The 17,990-nt window shown below is 25.6% G+C and overlaps 1 protein-coding gene across 1 annotated transcript; it reads left to right on the forward strand.

Moving 5' to 3' along the window:
- Positions 1–15,596: 15,596 nt before the first annotated feature.
- LOC120091651 (protein GL2-INTERACTING REPRESSOR 1-like) lies at positions 15,597–16,763 on the forward strand. The gene is made up of 2 exons (XM_039049753.2): positions 15,597–15,734; positions 16,140–16,763. The coding sequence occupies exon 2, from the start codon at positions 16,162–16,164 to the stop codon at positions 16,522–16,524; it is 363 nt and encodes a 120-aa protein (XP_038905681.1). The 5' UTR covers positions 15,597–15,734; positions 16,140–16,161; the 3' UTR covers positions 16,525–16,763.
- Positions 16,764–17,990: the final 1,227 nt, after the last annotated feature.

The following is a 17,990-nucleotide window of genomic DNA, read 5'->3' on the forward strand; positions in this document are numbered from 1 at the left end:
CATTATCATATTAATCAAAATATTCAAAGTTTATCCCACATATTGTTAGGAAAAAAAAAAAAGTTAGATTTTACTCTATAATTTTAAATAAAATTATGGGGAGAATTATTAGATATTTGGCCTATTCGTGTTAATATGTGTTTAGTTGTTAATTTAGACTAATTATTGTGTAATTAATATTTTTGTGTTATTTTCTTGTAAGACTATAAATAGTCATTTTAGAATTGTAATGGAAAGTTTTTAAAATTTTTCATGGATGAATTTTTCTTTGCTTAGCTATGGATTTGGGCTAATAATTTAATTCGTTGTGTAACAAAATATGTATGTTAAATGTGTTATAAATCTCAATTGGAAGGAAAATAATGAAGATTTAGTTAAAGTTTATGAGATGAAATAAATTGATGAAAGTTTTGATTGGAAAAGTGAGGATGTAGATGATTTTTGACAAGAAGGATATCATGGAAATCCTCATTTATTTAGATTGGTTTAGATATATTTATCCTCTTATCAAATAAAGGAAACTTTTGAAATAAAATTCAAACAATTATTACCAACCATGTCCCAACAGTTTACTACTTTGACTATTGTAAATTTGTACTACCAAAAGAATAAATCAAAGCATCAATCAAGGAAAATCTTCCTTTTGAGATTTTTTTTTTTTTTTTTTAAAGAAAAACAAATAAGATTATTTTCAAATATAAGAAAATGAATCAAAATATTTATAAAAATAGTAAAATTTCATTGTTTATTTGCAATAGACCGTGATAAACTACTATATATGTCTATTCGTGTCATGATAGACATAGATTGTAATCTATCTGCGAAGACTATGATATTTTGTCATTATTTATAAATATTTTTAATAATTTTATCATTTAAAATAATTTTTTTAAAAAAATGATATCAATAGTAAAGCGCATTAAAAAGTGTGTCTATTTGACCATGATTGGTACAAGGGGAAGGAGAGACCTAACATGCTTGGTCTCTTCTATTCAATATCCCAAAAGCTAAAAAAAATCAAATATATATTTTCCTTTTTTTAAGGCTATATAATGTGAGGCTTAATATGAGTTTAGTTTTATGCAATTTTCCTCTTTATCCTTCACCAAACTTTTCATCATTGAACAATTAGAAGTTCAATTTTCTTCAAACTACTTTAGAAATGGTTAACAAAACATATGTTTATTTTAACCGTACTTTTTATTAAACTCTTCTAAAATACTCAAATCAAAATTCAAACTATCCCTATTTGTATTTGAGAGAAAGAAGATTTTTAATGACACGATTCATCAAATTTCAAACTACTCTTAATATTGAAACCACAACCTTTCCTTTTGATCATCAATTTATGGCTTAAAGTCAAATAGGAAAAAAAGTATAACAAGGAAAGAACTTGTTTGGTATTTCAATATTATTTTGTCCATTCTTACTTTATAGTTATGTTTTGACTTCATTATATATATAAAATATTTTATTACTTCTTTAGTTCTTTATTTCTTCTATTTTCCCTCTTAAAATAGTGTATGATGTGAGAAATATTATTGTTTTTCTTAAAGTTTGTTTATCCAAACATGAAATAGATAAATTATAATTTTGGCAATTTGATCTTTTACGATATTTAAAAAATAATTTCGTTCATATATTTAAATTTGATCTCTATAATTTTTAACTTTTAACTAAACTTATATAATTTTAGAAGTTTTCAATTTCATTTCTAAGGTTTAATCATGTGTAGTTAACATAAATAGTTTATATCTTACTATATTAAATATAAGAATTGTTTTTTCTTTTTAATTTGTGTGGCAATGAACCAACGTTTACTTAAATTTTAGGATTTTGTAAGAACCAAAAAAATTGATAAGTGAAATTTAAAGTGAGTAAATTAAGTAGTTTAGAGATAATATACAAGGTCTACCTAACTTATATGTGTCAAATTTATAGCTCAATCAAGTAAAGATATGTTTGAAAATCATTGACATTTTCAAAATCACTTCAAAATATGTTTTCGATCATTCAAAATCAATTTTGATGATATGAAAACTATATTTAAAAATGTAAAATAAAATACTAAATTAACTTTGATTGATTCATGACATATTTATGATAAAAGTGATTTTAATAATTTCAAAACCTTATACTAAGAGGTCAAATGTTCAAATTTCTCCACCACTCATGTTGTCAAATGAAAACTTTTTTTAGTAAATAAAATATATGAGATGAAATGATTTGGGGCTCGTTTGGATTGATTAGAGAAAAAAGTATTTTTCAAAATTTTCAAAAAATCATTTTTATGTAATCTCTTTTGATAAAAAGGGTATAAAATAAACTTTAAAAATGTCCTAAAAACTATTTTGAATTATTGTTAAACACTCAAGTTTTTTCTAAAATGATTTTAAAAACTTTGACGAATTGGGTTATATTCCATTAAAACTTTTTTTTTTTTTTTGGTGCAAAATTCCATTGAAACTTATAAAATCATATTAATCAAATCAAATCAAATCTTGCCATTAAATTATTGATGTTATGGCTTCGTGCGGTAGCATATATATAAAAGAAAAGAGAGTAGATTAGACTCGTAAGTGGTAACTATATCAAATTTGATTATTTGGATGAAAATACTATATTTTAAAAAAAAATGTTGTAAAAGTTGACTTGAGGAAAGCAAAAGACAGAGAAAATTAATTCTCATAATTGAGAGATCCAGAAAATGAGGGTCAACCTTTTTTGAGAGATGATTATTAATGTAGGATTTAATAGAGATATATATATACCTCTATTTGTGTGACACGATTTAATATCCCTAATTATTTTTTGTATACCGTGTCCCAATTTTACGTGCCTACTTACTTTTAATCTACCCTTATTTCTATTCATATATATCTCTCTTTTTCGAGTCAAGACCATTAGTCATTAGATTAGTTTAAACCATTATTAAATATAATACGTTAGTTTTAAATGTTTCCTTTCTTTTAACATTGCAATACTATTAATTTAATCTTTAAAACCCTTTTTTGTTAGATTTTAGGGTCAAATTTCATGCCATAAGATCTAAAAACAATCATTTAATTTTCTTAAAGTTGCAATATATATATATATATATATATATATATTCTTCTGGTCCATCTAAAATCTACTCACCTTCCTTTGGAAGGAAAAAAATCATCTTATTTACCTAAAAAGCAGAAAAGCTTTAAAATTAGAATGTAGACTTTTTACTCATTCCTACGAATTTTTTTTACTCATACCCATAAAATATAATAATAATACACATTTGATAGCATATAACCATTTCTTAAATAACTAATGAATGACAAAAGAATGACAGCAACCCAAAAATATTGTTTAAAAATTCATATATTAAAATAATAGATTTAGAAAGATTTTGGATAAAAAACAAAATAAACTTAAAATCTATGGACTTAAATAGATACTTAGTTCAGAATTTAAAAATAGATAATTTTAAAAGTGCACGCACATAATAAGATTTGAATTTTGTGTTTGTTAACTTCCAAATTTAAAAATTTCGATTAATTAGGTCACTTAAATCTGAAGAGTGATTTTATGCAAACTTTTTTTTATCTAACATAAAAATTTTATTAAACAAGGTATTAATTGATTTTATATGAAGTAGGAAAAGAAAGTAATATAATAATCTTGAACTAAACTATAATCAATAATACTAACTTTCAACCTTTAATTCTATTAAACTAATAAATATATATAAAGAGTCAAAATGAGGATCGTTCAACTGATATAATGTTTGTACTTTTAATTTTAAAATTAGAAATTCGATTGCTCCACTACATATTGTCAAAAGAAAACCATATAATTTATAGTGAATAGATTATTTTTTAATGTAGTATATCCACATAAATTTATCATTTAAAATAATTTTAAGAAAATGTAAGAATTAAAAGCATTTCTATTAAAAGTAGAAATTAAGTCCTAAACCCATAATATATTACAACCTTGCTCAAATAAATACTTAAAATTAAGGTTAATTATTTTAAATAATAATACTGAAAATATTTTCAAATATAACAAAATATTATTGATTATCAGTGATAGATATCTATCAATATCAGTAATAGATATTGATAGACACTAAAAGATGTTACTATCTATCTATATTTGTAAATAAGTTGGTTTATTTTTCTATATTTGAAAACAACTTTCAAATTAAGGCTTGATATATCAACCGTTCCTTCTTTTTTTAAAAATAATATTTGATTAAATATTCCCTAGTTCTATACTATCTTTTAAAATTTTCAATTTTTTTTTTAAAAACATATCTTTTAAAAATTTCACTTAGTTACCCTCAATGTATTTAAAATTCTTAATTAGATGATTCCATAAATAATTTGTTAAGGAAAATGTTGAAACCTGCCCATTTACGAAATCCAGACAATAACGTAATATTCTATTCGTTATTTTTTTTTTTTTTTTAACAAATTAAGTTTTAACTCTTTTTTTTTAACTTCAAGGACTTTAATTAAAAAAAAAAAAAACAAAAAACAAACACAGAGCTCAATACTTTAACTACAAAATTGAAATTTAAAACTTAATTGGGTAACTATTTAGATTTATAAAATCACTTTTATCTATTAGTTTCTATGTTTTGTCAGTCTATATTTTAAGAATGTTTTGAAAATAAAAACCAAATTTTAGAAGAAAAAATCAAAAGTTTATTTTTGTTTTTAAAATTGAGTAATCATTAAAATGTTTAAATAAGAAATATAAAAAACCATGGTAAGAGATTAAATTAGTTTGAAATTACACACAAGGATGAAGTATGGAGAAAGCAACCTTAAAACATTTTCATGTTTTGTTCCACTAATCACAAGAGGAAGGGGGGTTGGGGAAAGAACCTTAAAAACATTATGAGAGATAATATGCTGACATGTTTTTCATAAGGCAGAGGTTGTGGGTCAGATAATATCTACTTTTACAAGTCACAAACACAGAGTTAGGGACCGTCTATGCCCGCAACCAAATCAATGTTTCATCAATTTTGGGGTCGTTTAATCAAACCTTTATCCAAACACATTTGCATTTTTGTATTCTTTTTGTCTCATATATTCAATTTTTCCTTTCTCTACCTAATCAAAAAGTTATGCCATATCTTCTTGGTGGGTAACGATTTTAATTTTCCCTTGCTTCATATATCATTTCGTCTTTCTATCTAATTAAGTTGGGCAAATTGTTATAATCACACAAAACAATTCTCTCTTTAGATCCCAATTACAAAAGTACTATTTCAAAGCTTTTATACTACTCACACTTTTTTCCCACTCTCAAACTAAAGAATACATAAAGGGAATCTAACTAGAGTTAGCACAATCAAGCTTAAAGTGTTTCTAATTGGGACGACTAAAAATCATAGGCATAGACTCCTTTTATAGGTTTACAGGCCATGACTTTCTTAAACCTTTTCAATGTAGGATAAGCTCATGACTTTCCTAACTCTTTTTTACATGGGACAACTACACTTCTAATATTTTGCCAAAAATCTAATAGTTTATTCATTTTTTTCAATATGAGATCCTTAACATAGGTACTACCTATGCATCTAACCCTACATACATAACTTAGTTTTTTTACAACTTCTTATTTAGTTGGGTCACAATTGGGTTCCTCTTCTTGCCACATTTAACGTCTTTTTTTGGTTCCTAGTTTCAATTGGTTTTTAGATTTCAAAATAGATGTTACACTTATTTTTAGTTTTATTTCAATTTAATCATTTTCAAAATGTACACTTTTACTCTTGAGGTTTAAGCTTTGTTTCAATTTAGTCCTTAGATTTTAATATTTATATTTTTAACCTTGATTTTCACTAAATACACACTTTCAATATTTAGTGTGTTAATGTCTATTAAAAAAATTTATAAGAATTGTAACTAATTAAGTTTTACTATTTATTCAGCACTCATTGAAAATTATTTCATATTTATTTTATATATTAATAGACATTAGCGTCACAATTACTAGAGCATAAATTTAGTGAAAAACTGAGATTAAAAGTATAAATCTTGAAACATACTAATCAAATTAAAGTAAAAATCAAACTTTGAATGATAAAATTAACACATTCTAAAACGTAGGGACTAATTGGAATCAAATACAAAATTTATGAATTAAAAGTTTTAACATTTTAAAACTTAATGAGCAAATGAAAAATAGACTCAAAATCTAGCTGGACGAATTTTATTATCAAATATGAAATATCAAACATTTGCTAACATATGTGGGTTATGTCACATTTTTTTTCCTTATTTTTTTCGTTTGTCTTTTTATTTATTGATTTATTATCATTATCATTATTTATTTTTTTATTGGAGAAAATGTTACATCGTTGTTAGCATGACCCACATAGAGTTTTGTTTTTTTGTGCATTTCAAATTTAATTAATCGTACACAAATTGATACACGATCAGATTTATTTTCTATAAACTATAACACATTGAGTTAATAAATAAAAATTAAAATAACTTGTTGATGACGAAGTTCTAAAATCAAAATATAATCCATAGGATTAAAAATTTAAACATTGTATTTTTGGAATATTTCAAATTTAGAGACCCTATTTTATTTTATTTTATTTTGCCATGTGCAATTAACTCAACAGAATCCTCACATTAAACTGTGGAGGAAGGTCAATATAGAGACTATTTGACTTAAGTAAAGCTGGACAAGAGAATGATAATGAGGGAGACAGGAAACACAAATAAATACAAACATAAATATATTTTTTTCATAAAATAAAAATAAATTAAAAAGCAAATTACTGAATTTTCAGCCACGATAGAGAAATTAATTAATTAATTAGTATTGACTTATTTGGCTAAGATTGTTGATATTTTTTTCTTCCACGATTTCCCTTTGCATGCATGCGATTTGGACGCAATAGAAAATTTTAGACCCTAATATTTGACTTATAATAGAAAATATTTGAATACCATCTCTCTTCATTTTCTTCCCCCAATTAAATGCCATCATTATTTGCTTATTTATTCATTATTATTACAAGTCAATCCAAATACACAGTTTAAGTGATTAGATATTATTGATGTCAAAAGCCATTCGGGAAAAAAAATAATAAAAATAACTTTGCACAACAAAAATAGTAAATTTGTTTAGAGATAAAAAGAATGTGAAGAAAGAAAATAAAACTTACATATCCATGTGGTTTTTGTCATACATACTCTTTGATGCTTAATTAAGTCGGAGAAAGTGAAAAGTATTGAAACTTTAATTTAGGATTTGAGAGTAAGAATTAACTTATCCGTCATATAGTTTATGTAAGGTGTTGATTTAGATTTTAGGGTATCCGCGAGTTTTTTTTTCCTCTTTTTACTATAAGTGAAAAGAATCAGATCCCTCTAGATTGTTCTCGGGCTGGTTGGAAACATGAGACTAAGGTTGGCCTCGATCCTAACTGATCCTATCTTTTAGATTTTGGCTCATAGAATCTCTTCCCTTAAACTTGGTCAACCTTGACCCATTTAGGATCAACTTACTCCTGTCTCTGACTCTTCACTGTATTAGCTCTCCATTTTGGATTTCGTTTCGGTTCAATTTTACCCACAAAGAGACATTAATTTTCTTCCTTCATACTTAAATGGTAGAGTTAAATAACTTTCTCTAGTTTAATATATGTTTTTCATACGTCTAAATACATAGCCAAAAATAATTTATGTAAACAAAAATAGAATATGTAGAAACTAATACAGGTTATATAAAAATGCTTTAAGGATGGAAATAGAATTAGATTCAAACGTATTTATAATAAACAAAAATGATAATGGGTCCATTTTCTTTCCATATTTATAATTAAACGTGAATAATTGAATATGTGGCAGTTGTCATTCCTTCATTAAGTCGCAACAGACATTAATTAAGGTGTTTAATTCAATTTATTATTGCAGTTCGATCGAATTTATTTAGACCCAGAAAATTATCCTTTTTTACTATTGATTTATTTTAAAATGTAAGTTTTTTTTAGTTATGATTATTCAATGAAAGAAATACATTCTTCGTAAAAATACTTTTTAGGTCATAGATTTTGAATATAGCTTCATTCTAATATTTAAATTTCAAAATGTTACATTTTTATCAATGTATTTCGTACATTTGTAATAGATAATAAAATAAGAATATATATATATATATATATCACTTCTCTAAAATATTTGTAAATATAGAAGTGTTTATTAGTTAATCTTTAAATCTTTTTTAATTTTCAATTTTACCCTTTCTTATCTTGGCTTGATGCGCACATTCTACTTTTTTGTTTTATTATTATTATTATTTTTTTTTTTTGCTTCTTTCATTTTTTTTTTAAATTATGTTCTTTCATTTCTTCGGTTTTTTGTTTCTTCCCTTTCTTTTTTATTATTTATTTTATTTTCATTCTTCAATTTTTGCTTCTTCCTTTTTTTTTATTTTATTTTCTTTATTTGATTTTTGCTTCTTCCCTTTCTTTTTTTTTAAAATTTTTTTTTCTTTCCTTCTTCTTTCCTTTTTTTTTATCCGTTTTTTCTTTTTTCTTTTTTTTTTTTTAAGAATTATGAGGATGAGTTTCGTACCCAAGACTTGAAATATCAAATTCATAAATGACTTAACACCGACAAACTAATCATCAAATTTGATTATTATAACAAAATATTAAATATAAATAGCAAATGAAAACGGATTTAAAAGAAATTACATTTTTTATTCCACAAATTTGCACTCTTAGAAACATTTCTTAAAAGTTTGAAATAAGAAACAAGAATAGTTATTAAACAAGTTTATTTCTAAAAAACATGATAAATGTGAACTATATCAAACATGCCAATATTTTTTTTTTCTTTTTATAGGACTTTAGGAGTATGGTGTCTATCAAAAATAAACTTGAAAAATGGCATAGATGACCCAAAATGAAGGGTACAAATTGAAATATTTGTTATTTGTGTACCGTCAAATTTGTGTATTAATAATAACAATTATTAGTGATATTAATGATAGAACTTAGATAGAGATGTATTAGCGATATCGAATTTAGGTAGATATCAGTAGTAGAAGTCTATTAGTGATAAAGGTCTATTATTGATAATTATGATAAAAGTTTCTCAATAATAGTCACTGATAGCTTTGAGTGTTAATCTTTCAAAATTGATAGTCACTAATGAAAGTCTATAAGTGATAGCCATTAATATTTTCTATCATTGATGATTTTTTTTTATAGTTAATATCCACTTATAGAACTCTATCATTGATAGCTAACTTAGTGAATTTATTTAATAAAGTTGAATCTCAAACTAAAGTGTAAGTGAAATGCTTAGAAGTTATCACTAATAGCATGTTATTGGTGATAGAAGTTATCAACAATGACATGTTATTTTATAGTAAAAAGGAATGAAAGAAGTTATCTCTGATAGCATACTATCAATGATAGAAGCTATCATCGATGACTATGATACAAGTGTTATCAGTGAAATCGATGATAGAACTTAGGTGATATTCATATATCGATGATATGAATGATGTAAAAGTCAATTCCATTTGATGAAAGTCTATCATTGATAGCCACTGTTAAAAGTTATCGGTGATAGCCACTGATTGAAGCTATCAATGATATCCATAGCTATTACTGGTATCCGTATATCCATAATATGACTTAAGATATATCAATAAAATGAATGATATTGACGATATTGGTGATAGTCACTTATATTGATAAGCTTCTATCACTTATAGCTTTAAATGATATTATTTGAAAGATGATAGTTTTCTTTAAAAAATTCATAACTACTTATAAAAGTTTATCATCGATATCTACTGATAGTCTTAGGTGTTAATGTCTCAAGTTTAATTATAATTGATCAAAGTGTATCAATGACAACCATTGAAAATTGATAGCAAATTGAAAGATGATATTTCAAGTGTTACTATTTTAAGGTTGTATTAATATTTCTCAAGTTGAAAGCTATCATTGATAGCAGCTATCAATGATAACAACTAACAATAGCCAATAGCCATCGGTGACTATCATTGATAGTTGCTATCAGTTGCTATCATTAATAGCTGCTATCAGTGATAGCTTTCAATTCGAGAAAACTGGAAGAATAAGTGGGAAATGCTAGACTATGTGTGGGTGTTTTAGTCATTTACCTATATAGCTATCATTGATAACTGCTATCAATGATATGCTAATTTTGTGTCATATTTGTGCAACTAGCCATTGAATTTCGAGTTTAGTTTCCATTTGATCTATAAATTTCAATATATTACACTATTAACCCAACTTTTTACTAATGCTCACTTTTGATATTTGGTGTTTACTTTTAGTTGATTACTTTAAAATAGTTATGATGTGAAACTTTTTAATTAATTTTAATTGTGTAAAAAAATTAATGAAAATTAATTTAATAATTTTTAATTAGTTGATAAAAATTAACCTCAAATACTAAAAGTGAGTATTTAGTGAAAAATAAGGGTAAAATTATAAACCTATTAATCAGTTGACAAATAAAACTTAAAACTTAAGGGTAAAAATGTAACATTTTGAAATTTTAAAAACCAAATGAGATTAAAACTAAACATAAAACTCAAAGTAAAAGGGTAACCTTTTTAAATCTAGGAATCAAATTTAAATTAGACTCAAATCTAAAGTCCAAAAGGTTACGTTTTTCCTATATATCATTTTGGCCTATGTGGGATGAGATATTTTCAATTTGGTCTTTATAATTTAAAAATATTTCAATTGATCCTCGTGATTTCAAATCTCTTCTACTGAGAAATTGTAAGAGTGAGGGATCGAACTATCAACCTGATCTAGTGAGCTATATGCTCATTTTCGCTACTCACATATTAATTTTTTTTTTTGGGTTATCATATTGAATATGTAAGATATTTTCTTTAATATAGTGACAATAAGTTAGTGTTTTTATTTAATCAGTTGCCTTAAAATTTAGGACCAAGGGCAAAAATAAAAAATAATAATAAAAAAAAATGTGTGAGTTCTTAAGTGGTTTAAAGATGGTTGGTTTTGTGAGATTCAACCCACTCCTACCACTAAATTGAAACTCTTACAACTAGGAAGAAAATTGAATAACACAAAAATTATAGAGACCTACATAGTTAGTCTTTTCTCTTACAAATAATTTATATTTTGTAATTTTGTTTTGAAATGTTAACAGAAAAAAAAAAAAAAAAAAGAACAACGAATAATATATGTTCACAAAATAAATTATATTCCCAAATACTATGCTAATTTTTTTTTTTAGCATCATTCTTTTTTTTTTTTTAAGCATAATTCTTTTTTAATATAATTTTAATTTTGAGATAAATTAAGTTTTTTTTTTTATTAAAAAAAATGTAGAGGCCGTTGAAACCCTTAGCCTTTTTGGGACCACTAATAGCTATATTTTCTAAGATATATTATTGATGTTTCAAATTCAATGTAGCTCTATCATTTGCATGATGGATTGGAGCAAACTATTAAAAAAAATGACAATACATAAGAAAATGACAAAAAAAACCCGTGGGAAATTAATAAATAAAGAAAGTCTTTTAGCTGCAAAAGAATTTAATTCCAACTCCTTGCCAAAATTGTTCAAGAGAAATTTAAAAAAAAAAAAAAAAAATGGATTGTAAAAAAGTCAAAACAAGAAATGAAAATTTTACAAAGGATTTATGTTGGCCTATAATAGAATAGATGTATGTAGTTTTTAGTAATTTTAGGCTTTGTGAAATGTAGATCAAGTTATTTTCCCTCAAATATATATATATATATAGCAAAAAGTTAAAGGATAATTTGAATCTAAATAGGCGTTTTTCAAAAGGAAAAAGGAAATGGGGTGTTTTGGCCAAAAAATTTTAATCGATATTGAAAGAATTAAGGTAGCTCCAAGGATTCTCTATTGGAAAATTGATTCTTACCAAGAAAATCAAAACTTCCATCAACTTGTTTAACAACGATTTTATTTTTAGTTTTCTGTTTTTTTTTTTTTTTTTTTTTTTTTTTTTTTTTTAGGTTTATTTTCTTTTAAATTTCAAATGGTTTTCATATTTTTAAAAAATCACCTGAATTCTTAATCAAATTTAAATTTTTTTTTTTTCAAAATGTGGCTTAGTTTTCAAAAATATTGGTAGAAAATAGGGTGTGTTTGAAATACATTTATAAGTGTTTAATTTAAAAATAAATCATTCTAAAATAAATTAGAGTGTTCGACAACCACCTAAAATAGTTTTTCAAGTGTATTTTAATCAGTTTTTATAAAAAATATTTAAATAAAAATGAATTCTTCGAAAAATATTTTTTTTAAGTCAATCAAAATGGGCCTATAGATAACAAAATAAAAAAAAAAAAACTTATAGGTTTTAATAGCATTTATAAGTTTAATTTTCAAAAATAAAAAACAAAAGACATAAAGGATGATTGGGGTTCAACTTGAGGTGATTTAGGTGGACTATAATAACGCACTCAATGTTTGGAGCGAGTATTAAAATAATGGGGATTAAGAGTTATTTTTGCTCCTTAAAACTATTTACAACATACTGGTTAAAACAACAAATTCTCTCTCTTCAATGTTTCCAATAACTTCAGCCACCATTGACTAATTACAACGATCACCTTCGACGATTAACTTCAACGATCACCTATAAGGACCAACTTTGGTGGCCAACTCTAATAAAGACCACATCCGACATCCAATTTCAGCAACAAACCACCTTCAGCAACTATCTCTCTAGCAGCCAATTTTGACGATGACCACCTATGCAACCAACTCCGATGGGCATCTTCAACGAAGACCACCTCCAACTCCCAATTTCGCCAATAACTACCTCTGAAGACTCCTTCAATGGCCAACTTCGGCAATCGCCTTTAACAAGTAGTTCATAGTGTTCATAGTCATATTTTATAATAATTTGACATTAACAAAAACACTTTGAGTATTACAAATCAAACAAACTTTTGTATAAAAATATTTTTGTTACCAATTTGTGGAACATCTTGAAACATAGAGACCAAATGAAAATAAGAAAAAAAAATTATATGGATCAAAAATGTATTTTCTCCAATATTTTTCACAATATTTTTCTAGTAGTGTTTTGTAGTTCGGTTTTAAAAAAACGAACTCAATGAAATTAAATCAATCCCCAAACTTATTTAAATTGTAATTATTAAAATTTGCCTCAAAACTAAGGGAAGGAGAGTAGGAAATAATATATATAAAAAACAAAAGGATTCATTTTTCCAAAACAAAAAAAAATAATGAAAAAAAAATTCAAATTTAACAATTATGGAACTGACTAAAAGTTTAATGGTCAATTTTAATAATTGTGTAACTTTTAGTCTCTTAAAATTTGTTATCTCCTCATTACAAATATATATATATATATATGTTTTAATAAGTTAAATTATGTTTGGATTAAAAATAAGTTTGACTAATTTATGTGGTTTACAAAATATGATATTTAAGATATTATCACTTGTATAATAAAAAAATAGTAGAAGAAAACCTAAATGTAGAATTAATTTACATCCCAACAAAAATTATTATAGTCCATACTAAAATAGTATGCATTTTAAATACATACTATTATAACTCAGACTATTTTAGCCTGTATCTGAAACATATACTATTTTAATCTATAGACTATCATAACTCACATACTATAATAATTAATCAACCTTCAAAACAGTCTCATGGTTACCAAACGAAACTTGAAGATGAAATTTAACATCAACATTATTTATTGTTGGTTAAAATACTTTTTTGACCTTTATAATTTGAAGTTTGTTTAATTAGTTAATGTACTTTTAAATATTCACTTTTAGTCTCTATATTCATTAAAATATTTTTTTTTTATTAAAAAAACTTGTATATGGCCCCTACTGTATGCTTATAGTGTTTTTTTTTCTTCAGAAACTTTATGTTAGTTATTACCATTTTCACTATAACTTTTGAAGATATATTCACATATTATGTTTTCTTGCATGAAAATTATTTTTATTATTTAGCCATTTTTGATAAAGATTAATTTTGAGAAACTAAATTCGATTTTTTATCTGAATCTAGTTGGTTCGTTTGATTTGTGCTCGAGTCGGATGATGAAATATTATCATATCCGGTTCCTTTGGGAGATGGATCCATAATAATTCACCTATCCTGAAGAATTCTTGGGAATCCTACAAGATTCATTCGTTCTTTTTTCTCTGGCAGATAGTTAGAACTTCGCGGAACTGGTGGGAAAATATGTTCGGGTTCTTACCGAAAGAGTCACATCGGACATATCTTTATATGAGAATAAGGCTTAATTTATTAAAAGTATAAGATTAAAATAAAAATACATAGATTAAAATTAAATATTTAAAAATATACCGACTAAAACTAAACAAATCTGAAAACACCGGACGAAAATGGGATTTTAACCTCTATGGTTTTCATTTCATTAATGTCCTAGAAATATGTAATGTTTTTGTTTATGATCAAAAGATGGACTTAATTTTAAATAGTAAAAATTTTGAAGATGAGAACGAGGTAGAAAAATAAATCCATTGTTCTTGCCCCCAAAATTAAACTTAGAAAAAAAAAAATCAAATTCCCCATCCACAATTTCATTACCCATTTAGGATGGGTATATATCCCTCATAAAAATTATCTCTGATACTCATCCCTATTGCTAGTCCTTTAAAAAATATATAGCACAAATTATATCATCCTTTTAAAAGTTGATAAAAGTTTTAATTTTGACTCATCATAGATTTTTAATTTTGGTGTTTAATAAATTCTTAAAATATTGATTTGTATCAAGTAAGTCACTCATTTATTCGTCAAGTTTTTTTTTAATTCACTAAACAATAATTTGAAAGTTTAGAGTCAGACATACAAATCCAAAAAATTCAAAGCTTTTATTAAGTTTGTAATTTTAATTTCCCAACTTTTACATTTAGTATCTTTATTTTAAAGGTAATTTAAACTAATGACGTAATAATTGAAACGTTAATTATTTTTTAAGAAACTAATGAAACCCAATTCTAAATTTGAATTAATACTTACAGGTTTTAGAATTGAGTAGGGAGAAAATATTTGTACCTTAAAATTTAAATTCAAAAGATCTTGCAATCCATTTTAATCTGAACTGGCGTCTGTCATTAAATTTGGGAGTAAAAGAAATTGAGTTGTTTTTTTTTTTTTTTTAAAAAAAAATAATAATAAAAAAGTCATTTAAGTGTCGCCGAACGTAGGCAGCTAATTCTTGGAGTTTAATAAAAATAAAATAAATATCCGTCGGCAAACTTTCATTTCTGCAGCCAAAAAAAAAATTACAATAAAATCTCTCTCTAAAAATTAAACACCGACTCTTGATGTAATCAATGAATAGCAAGGACCCCTTTGCCTTTTCTTTTAAAATTCCGTAATTACTTTGCTGCATTTTTTTAATTTCCCACATTAATTCATTTTCCTGCCCCTCCTTAAATTAATTTACACTCTGCCACCCATTTCCTCAAAATTCAATTTTCTCTCTCTAAATTAATGAAAAAATTAAAAATAAATAAAAATAATAAACCTTTTTTTTTTCCTCTCTCTGTTCTTCTTTCTTTTGCTTCCCACTTTCCCACCTTCCTTTTCTTATATAAATCATTCCCCGGAGTCCTATGTTTCCCACAAACTCACTCACATTTTCTCAACTTCCTCCGCCTTCCTCCGCCGCCATCACAGCCGTCTGCTTTACAAAACTTCAAGGTATATGCAAATCCATATTACAAAGTTCTTCAACTTCTGGTTTTTCTTTCTCCATTGCTATTTTATGTAAAACCTATGAATTGGGTTTCTTTTTTCTTTTCAAAGTTTTGAAATTTATAAGGTTGTGAATTTGTAAAACTTACCATAAGTAGAGTATTATATGAAATAGGGAGAAAGCGACATTACAAGATTCAAGTTCTAACTCAAGCTCTGTTTTTTTTTTTTCTTTTTTCTTTTTGTTCTTACCTTCTCAAACAGCGGAGGGAGTGCCATTTTCTTTTTTCCTCCCATTGCCCTCATATATTATAGCTCAAATTGAGTGTATCTTTTGTAAATTTAGTTTAAGTTTAATTCTATTTATAGATTCCGATAAATTTATTAATTTTGTTTTTTCTATCTTAACAGAGGAGAAAAAAGGTAGGAGACGATGAGCAGAAGAAGCAGTGGAAGTGTTCCTAAGCTTGAGTTGAAGCTGAACCTGTCGCCACCACGACCACATCCGTTGGCGTCATCGCCGAGCCGATCAGCGACGGTGTCGCCCACATCGCCACCGAGCTCTTGCGTGTCGTCGGAGCTAAACCAAGACGACGGTGGTGCTTCTCTCCGATATTCAAGTAGCCCGGAAGCCACATCAATGGTGCTGGTTGGATGCCCTAGGTGCCTAATGTACGTGATGCTGTCGGAGAATGAACCCAAGTGCCCAAAATGCAAGAGCTCTGTTTTGCTTGATTTTCTCCATGACGGCGCCGCCTCAGCTCCGCCGTCCAGGGCCGCCGCCCGGAAGATCTAGAGACAGAGAAAAATAAAATTACCAAATCAAAACTATCTTCAACTTCCATTTGCCTGTTAAATGTTTTTTTTATAATTATTTTCTTTTTTTTTTTTAGATGTGAAATTGAAAAGAAAAATGTCTAGGTTTTGTTGGGAGAAAGTGGAAGCCTATCTTCTTATAAGAAGTGGCCATTTTTCTTTTTTCTGAAAATAGAGTCGAGAAGATGAATTTATATTAATTTATTTAGGTTTACCCAATTCTTTGTTTTTTTTCTTTTATTCTTTTTATTTTCTGCTTGGCCTCAGCTTCCTTTCTTCTGTCATCTGCAGAACAACATTGTTAAACCAGAGTTTAACTTGTACTTGTTCTAGAATCTTTTCATTTTATTTTTTTATTATTTGTTTTTTCTGAAATCCCAAAAACAAGTCCAACTTAATAATATAAAGGTCCCAGTCTCAATTCTATAGAGTATTAATATTAGATGGATAATTCTAAAAAAATAAAAAACAATAATTCAAAAAAATATTTAAATTAATAAATATATTTTTTTAACTTTTTAAAACGAGTTAAAATATTTATTATTTATATATATTCATATTTATTTTTTTTTCTTCATCATTTTCATTAACTAAATAATGGAAATATGGATTTACTTTTAAGTGATGTTGAACTTATGAAAATATTGATAAGTCGATGAAAATTTAATAGAAAGAATAATAGTGCTTTTGAGTTTCTATTTAAAATTATGTGGAAGAAAAATTAAATATACTTTAACTAGTTAAGTTTTATTTTATTTTTTAATTTCTCGTGTTCATATTTTTAGCGTTCTTAGTTAATAATAATAATTGACTTGTACTATCTCCTTTAAATATTAGAAGTTTAAATTTACTTACTCTATTGTTATATCTAAAGAAAACATTTTTAACTTTGAACACTTTGAGTGTTAGTCTTTTTTAGTCAGATTAATAATAAAATTTGAATACGCTTATAAGACATGTTGAAGTAAGAAAAAGATTAGTCAAGTTCAATTAAATGGAATAGAATGAGAGTTGTAAAACAAAGCTACCATCAGAAAATCAAAAGCTTTTCCTCACCAGTATATTACGAAGAGTGGTGAGGCAAAGGATGACTTCTCTGTCTCCATCTCTATTTTATTTTTCATCCTCACAAAATTCTCCACTTAATTTTACGGAAATTGAGATGAAGATTATCCGGTGGAGAATCTTTTTCCATTTTCTTTTTTTTTTAAAAAAAAATCAATGAAGTTAAATAATTATTGTTGAAATGTTTTAATTAAATAGGTAAAATTTTCACTATAATTAATTCTATATGAAAAATTAAATTTAAAAAAATTTCTCAAATTTCAAAATAATTACTTATTAAATTCTTCATATAATATCAGATGTTCAATTCAAACATATTTATTGTCTTGGCTATTAAACAATAAAATTTGAAATTAAAATATAATATTTATAAAATAGCAA

The sequence above is a fragment of the Benincasa hispida genome, chromosome 11 (assembly GCF_027475165.1).
Source record: "Benincasa hispida cultivar pf3 chromosome 11, pf3_genome.v1.1, whole genome shotgun sequence".
NCBI lineage: Eukaryota > Viridiplantae > Streptophyta > Magnoliopsida > Cucurbitales > Cucurbitaceae > Benincasa > Benincasa hispida.